This window comes from Naegleria lovaniensis (genome assembly GCF_003324165.1).
Source record: "Naegleria lovaniensis strain ATCC 30569 chromosome Unknown tig028, whole genome shotgun sequence".
NCBI classification, from domain to species: domain Eukaryota; phylum Heterolobosea; class Eutetramitea; order Acrasida; family Naegleriidae; genus Naegleria; species Naegleria lovaniensis.
The window spans coordinates 55,413-64,536 of record NW_025407850.1 but is presented as its reverse complement, the minus strand read 5'-3'; the positions used below and the strand labels follow the sequence as shown (position 1 = coordinate 64,536).

Sequence of the window (9,124 nt, the reverse complement as noted above, 5' to 3'; positions counted from 1 at the left end):
ACAATTCAGCATGGATAGACTGTTAACACCATTAATAAGGTTTTTCATATGAATGAACCCCAATTTATGGTTCGCTCACACAGCATGAATGTTCAAATTACTCACAGCTGCCATTAAAAGCTTGTCATAGGGGTTTCCAGAAATTGCAATAGCAAATTCTGCTGCAGAGGCATCTTCAATGAATGATGAAATATCATCACGAGACATGTTTGCAAGGTCCTTCTTTTTAAGCTTGGTCATTTGAGCAAGAATATGTTTCTGATACAGAATGGTCATTAATAAATAATTGTAGTGATAGATGGCATCTCGATGTTTCTCTTGCAATAACGAATCTTGAGTTAAACTAGCTTGTTGAGCTTGTTTAAATACATCATTCATAAAGAACTCGGATAATCTTTTAACCTTATCAGTGGCTTCCTTGAACGATTCACTGATATTGTGAGGATTAATTTTCAATTCAAAATCACTGGCTTGAATGATTTGAGGATTATTAAGAGCGTTTGCTTCTTGAATAAAATCTCGAGTGAATTGACCTTTCAGGAATGGATAAGCTATGAGTAAGGAACCTGCCCTCACAATATTTTGTCGTTCATCAACACTTATCTTTTTCAATCGTTCAATCTCAGTATCATTGGCAGAGAATGCATTGGCAAATTCTCGAGCCATCAATTCTCGAATTTGAATATTTTGTTCAGTCCCACTTTGTAATGGTGTCACTTGATCCAGTAGAGAGACAGCCTTTGCAATGGAAGGCTCTTTCAATTTATCACCTCCTGTTGTAAGCCAATGATACAAATACAATGCTAACATCATTTGACTGTATGATCGGATGGCATTCTCCTTCTTGGCATCATTTTGTTTGTTTGGCACTCTGAATATACTATCGATTTGATTGGAGGCTTTTGCAGATGCAATGGCAAAATCTCTTGAAAATTTGTAAAATTCATTGGCCTGAATGGGTTTAATGGTGGGTGGAGCGCTGTTCATTCGATCGGAATGAAAATTTCGTTGTTGTTGTTGTTGTTGGTGAATGATGGAACATGATGATGATGATCCGAATGAATAGCTTGTTGCTTCTTGGTAAAAGAATTTTCTTGCAGTTTTGAAACTCATCCAATTGTGCTTGTTCATCATTGATTTCATCATTTTTTTAATCGAATTATTATTACGAATTAAAACTTTTTAATCTCTTGAAAATTTAATCAACAAAAAATGCACCGACTTTCATGTCGGAAAACCTTTTCATCCTCTCTGAGTCAAAGAACGGACTTTCTCCGATCAAGCTTGAAGGCTTTCAATCGTTCAACAATTAATTGTGCTTCATTGTCGTGGAATTTCAATAATAATAATAATATTCATTCATCATGCGTTCGTTCCTATGCCACTATTAGACTTGTGGATCATCAAGAAGAGCGAAAAAAACAACAACAACAACAACAATCGGAACAGCAGCAAGGTGGAGAACATCATGATGAAAATTCTCAACAAACAAAGAAAGAGCCTTTCATGACATGGACTCAATTCATCTTTTTTGGTATTCCAGCCATTACAACCTTTTGTCTGGGTGTGTGGCAAACGAAACGATATTTGTGGAAGAAGGAGCAAATTGCTCTTCGTGAAGTAACTCTTGCTCAAGATCCTATTGAGTATGATCCATCTAAAATGTTGAAAATTTCAGAAAATATACAACAACCTGAATCAAGTGTCATGCCATCCATTCACGAAAAATCAGAGGAAGATTACGATCCAATTCATCCAGCAAGAGATGAATATTCACATAGAATTATTACTTTGGAGGGCTACTTTGATTATGATAAGGAAATTGTTGTAGGCTTGAGAAAGAGTCCGCTCACGAAGCGTCTCGATTTGCCAACAAGTGTTGGAGAAATGGGCTTTTTTATATTGACTCCTTTTGTAACGAAACAAGGGTACGTATTGGGCATGCCACAAAAGTATTCTACAGTTGTTTTTAACATTTTGTGTTTTTGTTTTTGTAATTTGTTGTTGAACTTGGGTGTTTTTTCTTTGGTTCAACATTTTCTATTTATTTTCAAATTCATGATGTAAAATTTTACATTCCATTCACAACAGAGAAGTTGTAATGGTCAATAGAGGATGGGTACCTCAAAGTATTTACAAAGATCCAAGTAAGGCTTCCAAACAAGATTTTGAAAAAAAGGCCACCGATCAAAATCACATTGAGAAAGTTACGGCCATCATTCGACCAGGAGAATATTTGGGTGCTGGTATTTCAGATAGTTATGATGGCAAGTCGAACAAATTTATTGCCATGGATCTGTTTTCCATAGCCAAATATTACAAGTTGCCTTACATTCCATTGCTGGTGGATGCTTTTTACCACATTCCAAACTTTGTCTATTCTGAAAAGCAAACAAGTGAAAATTCTCTCAAGGCATCTAAGGCACAAGAGTCGAAATATCCCATGGTGGCCATTCCTGACGATTATATGAAATTTTATATTACTCCTGCCACTCATGTGGCATACATGGTCACGTGGTATACATTATGCATGTGGATCATTGGATCATTAGTATATCTAAAGAGAAAGAAGAGATTGTCAAACTTTTAAGCGTAACTTAATGACTTAATTTAATGGAGAACAAAAGACCAAGAGCTTGTCATCAAAGGATTAATTTTGTCAAAATTAATAGGTGTAATAGATTATAAGCCCTTATTTTATGTTGTGATGCTCTGATATGTTTATCAGTTGGAAGAATTAAAGTTTTTCTGGAGTAACGATTTTCAACTCAACTCTCAAAATCTACATATATCAGTTTTAAAAAATTGAATGGTATTTTTGTAATTATTTATTCAATTAATTGACAAAGCGGAATAATCATGTAATAATGCCATAATTTGTTTCCACACATCCTCAACATCCAAAACCACATTTTGTAACTTGTTCTTTCAGCAACACAGTCAGCTCTCGTGATTGAGTCAATTAAATCTTAGATGGACTTTGATGACTCTATCTCTTTGAAAAGTTCTGTTTTTTGGCTCTATAAAACTCGAGAACAGTATCCGAATTTTTCTTGACAATATTTTGAATAGTTTGTGCAGTGAGGAGAGCACTTTTACCACTCATGGCCTGAACAGTATCCATATTATGATTAGATAGACCGTAGGACTCGTCCATGACGCCAACACCACGTAAAATATAATTGACACTGCCATCAGAAGATGGAATTTTCCGAACAAACGTCAAACCGTATTTGTGAGCAATCGATTTAACAAATTCGTCATTTTCCATTCGTGTTTTTAAAACAAAGTGATTCGTGTGTGATGATGACGATGACACAGTATCGGTTGGTGATGATGATTGAATTTTCACAAAATCGGAATGCATCAACGATGATGCTTTTTCAATATCTGAATATTTTGCAAACGCTGCAGCAAATTCTGAAGAAAGTTTTTCATCATGGTCCTCGTCGACAGCCAAAACACCAACCATCCATGTGGCCAAAACGAACAACAATATCAACACGACAAGTTTTTTCATTTTTTTTTAAAGTGTGAGTGGTTGATGAACTCGCACCACCGATTGCGCCAAATCAAACTACAAAATTAACGGTTGAATAACGAAATTAGAAAAAAAAAACCAACACCTCAAAAACGTCCTTGTCGTTGGTAACGACCCTTCCTAGTAAACACTATTATTTCTTTACGTTTTGTAAGAATCAGTATTACAAGAAAAATCCAAAATGGGTTGCGGAGCATCGAGTCAGAAGCATGTGGCGGAACCTTCCACACCTCATAAGGTGGCCAATTCATCCAAGATGAGTCATGATGAAGAAGCTCAAAAGGGTGATGATCATCAGCATAAAGCGGAAGAGCGAGTAGTAGCACCTTCTCATCAGCAGCAAGGTTCTTCATCCGAATCAACTGAAGATAGTAAGAAGAACCAACAACAACCTCCATCCGAAGAGATTCAAGAGGAGAAGGCTGTTCCTCCACCATCCGATCATCACAAAGATTCATCAGCTTGTCATCATAACCATGGTCAAAATGAAGAAAAGTCTGTACCGCCCAAGAAAAGAATTAAGGAAGAGGAGGATGATCATCAGCAGCACATTGCACAACCACCATCTCATCATCATGAGCCTGTCGCCGGTCCTCCCGAGTTGGAGCACCCTGAAAACGTGAAGGAATCCGAGGAGTTTGTACCACCTGAATATGGTGAAGAGGAAGAGAAAGCTGCCTCTATTATTCAGAAAAAGTATAAGGAATTTTCGGCAAAAAAGAAAGTTGACAGAATGTTGATGTGCTATTTGTGTGGTCAAAAGTTTGGACCAACTTCTCTGCCAATTCACTTGAAGCCCCATAATTGTCCAGAACAACGAATGAACGACATGAAAGCGAATCTGCCAAAAGAGTTGGTTCTGTCTCAATTGCCTTCCCCACCTCAACATCCTATTCCTGATGCTGAAAAGGGGACTCAGGAAGAGGTCGATGCTTACAACAATGAGGCTTATGAAATTTACACCAAGCAAAGTATGATTCACTGTCCTATTTGTTCGAAAGGGTTCGAAATTGATCGATTGACGGTAGGTTGAATGTTAGTTATTGAGACTTTTCAATTCTGAAACCTGGTTTACCTTATTTCGAATGTTCGTATCTTGCTTAACGTCATTGACATTCCGTTCTTTCAAAAACAATGGCGATTCATTCACCCATGATTAATCAACCGTTTCATATTGTCTAATGTCATCCAACAGAAACACTTGCAAATTTGTAAAGATAAGGATGGTCACACATGGGAAGAGCATCAAGCAGCCATTGCCATTCAAAAGAATTGGAACAAACACTTGACCAAAAAGATGCTTTTCTGCTATTGTTGCGGCCAAGAATATGGTACCAAGTCTTTACCAATTCACATCCCAGAATGTATTAAAAAAAGAGAAGCTATTTGGAAGCATTCAGGACTACCTGAGGATTTGATAAAACCAATTCCCGAAGCTCCACACACACCAATTCCAGGATCTAGTGATCCCTCTGAGAGCTTTAAATCTTACAACACAGAGGCTAGAACTATTTATATTGCAAGTATGGCTCAATGCCCTGGTTGTCATAGAAAGTTTGAACCTGATCGATTGGTGGTTCATTTACACTCTTGTCACTCTGTGAACAAAGAAAATCCTGTTAATTAAATGATCCAAATTCTCCAAATTCTGTGAATAATTATTCGGATGGCTTATGTTGTTGCGTGACGTACGGATTGCTAAACAATGACTTACATTCTTTACATTTAAAAATCGTGTTGCAGCCGGGATTCACAACAATCAAGTTATCTCTCTAATAAAACATGCTTTCCAAATGTTCCCTCTCTCCATTATTAATTTTGTAGAGATATAGACTTTTCATCAACATGGAAACAATTTGTTTGTTCTGTTTCCTGGAAGTAATGTCATGCCCTCTAGGAAGATACAAATACCTCAGCTCACATAGTTTTGGTGTGGACGTGAGTACTTGAGCATCCTCAATACTCAACGGTTGTCCTCTGATGTTGAGATAGGTTAAATTTTCAAATCTCGAATGCTCTCCAAAGAAAATTGGAATGAAACCATGTTCGTTGGTAAAAGTGAGGTAAATGAGTTTGGAGGCGACCACGTGAGAAGCAAATTGTTCTACCTGTTCACGTGAGACAGAGTGGAAACTTGGCATGGAGAGCGCCTGTAAATGCTTCAAATGGTCCAAAGAGCGTAAAATACCATCCATAGAAATGTTATCCTGTCCATTGATGTCCAAGTCTTTGAGTTTTGGTAAAGCTTGTGACAATGCTATCAAAGTGCTGGAATTAATTCCTCGCCCAGAAACATTCAATTCACGAATGTTTTTCATGTATTCGCTGTTAATCAAAGGCATGATATCTGTAACATGCGTAAATGAAATCCTAAGTTGTTCTAATTGTGATAAATTGGGACAATTTGCCAACAATTCCAACCCATGATTAGAAAATGTTGAGCAAAAACTCATGTCAAGAGACCTCAATGATGCAATATTCTTACACGAGATGAATTGTTCAAATTCAGTGTCAGAGTTTGGCGAAAGTGAAATGCTCTTAATATTTTTCATTGGTCCATTGAATATTGCAATAATCACTTGAAAGGGTATTCCAGTGTGTTGTGCATTGTAGCCCATTGCAAGTTGTTCGAGATTTGATAATTGCTCGCACGATGCCAAATATTCCATGCCTTCCATTGAAATGTTATTACTGTTTAAATTGAGAGAGGTAAGGTTGCGAAATACAGAACTGTGACCAATTAATTTTGCGCCAACGATTGAAATGTCGTTTCCTGGCAAAGAAAGGGCCGTCAAATGTTTCAGTGTTGTGCTTTGTGAAACCTCCTGAACACCATCATCCCCAATCTTGCAGCTACACAGTTGCAAATCTTTCAAATTTGACATGTAGGGAGATGAGCAAAGGTCTTTCAAGCTCGCTTTTCCAATCATTTGATTCATGCATAAACATGTTAAATTTGAAAGTAATGGACTTGATGCAATTAGCGAAACCGATTTATCGTGGATTTGTGCAGAAAAGAGATCGAGATGTGTTAAATTTTGTAAATTCTGACAATGCACAATTCCTGTAACAATAGAATCGTCAAAATAACTCCTATCTAGTTGTAATTGTTGTAAATTCGGAAAACAATTTAAATAGTGATCGGATCTTTGAACAGAGTCATCATCGTCATCATCATAAAAATATAAATCCATTTCTTTTGACAATTGAGATAATTCTTGTCCTCCTCGAATGATCAACGCTTTTAAATGTTGAAAATATCCCTTCTCACAACAATTCACAAAGCTTCTCGTTCTGTGTATATTATTATCCAAAAATACCGTTAATTCATTTCCAAACGAGTGAGTTGTTGATCTCGTAACCATACTATCGGATCGTTTACAAATCAACCGAAATACTCGATACACCCATGAATAATCAAAATGAATGAATATTTGGCAATGAAAGACTTCCGAAGGTATTTCCCAAAACAAATGATGATTGGAAGCAGCTGATGATGAATAAGACATTTTTTTTATTGGGCAGTGGCCTTAAACTTTTTCCAAAATGAAAAAATCAAAAAAAAACTCAAAAAATGAAACGACCACTCACTTCACGAGACAGCTCAGAGAAGCACACGGAGGATCAAGATGCATTGAAGAAGATTAAAACAACAACATCCTCGGATCACACGGAATGTATTTCAAATCATTCTCCATTCAAACATCTCCCACATCATGTTATTCTGGACAAAATTTTCGATTTCTTTGAATTTCAACTCCATCGGTATTTTTACATTTCGGATCAAGATCAAGAACAATATGAAGGTGTTGATTTTTCTGCAGCTTTCCGAAATTGGGACATTCGTGAAGAAATTGGGTTTCGTAAATTAAGAGCACTCGTTTTTGGTTACTTTGCCAACGACCCTTCTCGTAAAATTCATCTCCTCTTTAAACATGTTAATTTTGAGTTTGTGAATTGTCCCAACCAACACTCTCAATTAGTGACTTGCATGAGATTAAAAGGATTGAAGAGCTTAATATGGCCAACCTTTGATATTTCCCAAGTTACTCTGGTGGAATTTCCATATTTTCAATATTGTCCAAATATTGAAAATTTAACATGGTTGGATATTTCTGAATCGCACAGCTATGAACAATTTATGAAATTTCATTTACCCCTTAAAAAACTGACATTTGAACATTCGGATGAAAATGAAACTGGAAAACCTGCAATCTTTGATTCCAAATATGATGAATTCTTTTCCAAATTTTGCCATATTACTCACTTGAACATGACTTATTGTGCCATTAATGATCAATCCATTGAGATTATGGTGAAGCATTTGAAGAATTTACAAGTGGTTGAATTTGCAGAGAATCCGGCCATCACCTTGCACGGAGCCAAGACCTTGTTGAATGCTTCAAACATGCGGAGCATTGACTTGAGCAATACAAACGCACAATTAGATGGAATGTTTCAAGATCTTGATCATGCATTGTCCAATTTGAAAGTATTAGCATTGTCACCTTCAGATGGAATTTCAGACGCATTTTTCAAACACTTGAATGTTGCCGTATTCAAGAACAATTTTCTACCGTCGTTGAGTGAGATTTCTTTGACCTTTGTCGATGAAAATTTTGGAAACGCCGATTATTTAAAGCAATTTTTTGAAGAATCCAAGAGTCTTAGAAAGTTTTCAGCATTAGGATCCACGGAACACATTTGGGATCATGTGTTTTCAGATCCACACAAAATCACCAACGTGACACATTTGAGCTTAGACTATAATAATTTTCAAATTCTCTCACAGATAACTCAATTGAAAGGTTTGGATCCTGGACGATTAATTAGAAATGTGAATGATCTTGCCATATTGAATCAAATTGAAGAGTTGTCACTTTCATTAGGATTTCAATTGAATCAAGTTCTTCATTTATTACACAATCCAGATCATTTACAGTCATTGAAACGATTATACTTGGAAATAGATGATGTGTCCGAAGATGTGAAATGGGATCTTATCGAACTCTCTCATCCCAATTTGAAAATTTCTCTCAATGTATATAACGCCAGCGATGCCACGTTGAACAAGTTGTTAAGTTGTAATCTTGTAGACAAGTTAGATCTATCACTCACGACCAAGAATTCACAGAAGGGGTTGGCAGTTTTGCCTAAAAATCAGTCTCTGACATTTCTTCGTGTTGCCATGTGTAATCGTGGATCCATTCAAGCCATTATGAAAAATACTTCGTTGGAACGTTTAGAAATACCTTATGAACACGACATTGCAGATTATGACTTAGATGATGTGATGAAGTTGTTTGAAAATTCTTCGTGCCCTTACATTTCTTTTAAATGTTGATTTTTATGAAGGCGCCAAAAAACGTCAAATGCCATTTCAATGAAAGAGATGTTCCCGAACTACCTCTCAAGACCTGTCATCAGCTTTGACTCCAACACATTCATAGCATTCAGTCTTTGGCGACATCTTTGAAAGGTTAGAGAGATAATCATTGGGACTGGCCAACGAAATTCCTTCATAAAAAGAGTGCGACGACAAACATCATTTGAGACATCTATCACCCAACAACAACATTCTTC

At 36.6% G+C, this 9,124-nt stretch overlaps 6 protein-coding genes across 6 annotated transcripts; 3 read left to right on the top strand and 3 right to left on the bottom strand.

Moving 5' to 3' along the window:
* Window positions 1–75: 75 nt before the first annotated feature.
* C9374_006562 (uncharacterized protein) lies at window positions 76–1,146 on the bottom strand (the record flags this gene model as incomplete). The annotated part of the gene is made up of 1 exon (XM_044696436.1): window positions 76–1,146. One exon carries the CDS (start codon window positions 1,144–1,146, stop codon window positions 76–78), a length of 1,071 nt encoding a protein of 356 aa, XP_044546707.1.
* Window positions 1,147–1,212: 66 nt separating this feature from the next.
* C9374_006561 (uncharacterized protein) lies at window positions 1,213–2,590 on the top strand (the record flags this gene model as incomplete). The annotated part of the gene is made up of 2 exons (XM_044696435.1): window positions 1,213–1,928; window positions 2,092–2,590. 2 exons carry the CDS (start codon window positions 1,213–1,215, stop codon window positions 2,588–2,590), a joined length of 1,215 nt encoding a protein of 404 aa, XP_044546706.1.
* A 399-nt stretch (window positions 2,591–2,989) lies between these two features.
* Window positions 2,990–3,520, bottom strand: C9374_006560 (uncharacterized protein; the record flags this gene model as incomplete). The annotated part of the gene is made up of 1 exon (XM_044696434.1): window positions 2,990–3,520. One exon carries the CDS (start codon window positions 3,518–3,520, stop codon window positions 2,990–2,992), a length of 531 nt encoding a protein of 176 aa, XP_044546705.1.
* Window positions 3,521–3,722: 202 nt separating this feature from the next.
* On the top strand, window positions 3,723–5,168 carry C9374_006559 (uncharacterized protein; the record flags this gene model as incomplete). The annotated part of the gene is made up of 2 exons (XM_044696432.1): window positions 3,723–4,565; window positions 4,737–5,168. 2 exons carry the CDS (start codon window positions 3,723–3,725, stop codon window positions 5,166–5,168), a joined length of 1,275 nt encoding a protein of 424 aa, XP_044546704.1.
* A 145-nt stretch (window positions 5,169–5,313) lies between these two features.
* Window positions 5,314–7,050, bottom strand: C9374_006558 (uncharacterized protein; the record flags this gene model as incomplete). The annotated part of the gene is made up of 1 exon (XM_044696431.1): window positions 5,314–7,050. The coding sequence occupies one exon, from the start codon at window positions 7,048–7,050 to the stop codon at window positions 5,314–5,316; it is 1,737 nt and encodes a 578-aa protein (XP_044546703.1).
* A 65-nt stretch (window positions 7,051–7,115) lies between these two features.
* Window positions 7,116–8,885, top strand: C9374_006557 (uncharacterized protein; the record flags this gene model as incomplete). The annotated part of the gene is made up of 1 exon (XM_044696430.1): window positions 7,116–8,885. The coding sequence occupies one exon, from the start codon at window positions 7,116–7,118 to the stop codon at window positions 8,883–8,885; it is 1,770 nt and encodes a 589-aa protein (XP_044546702.1).
* Window positions 8,886–9,124: the final 239 nt, after the last annotated feature.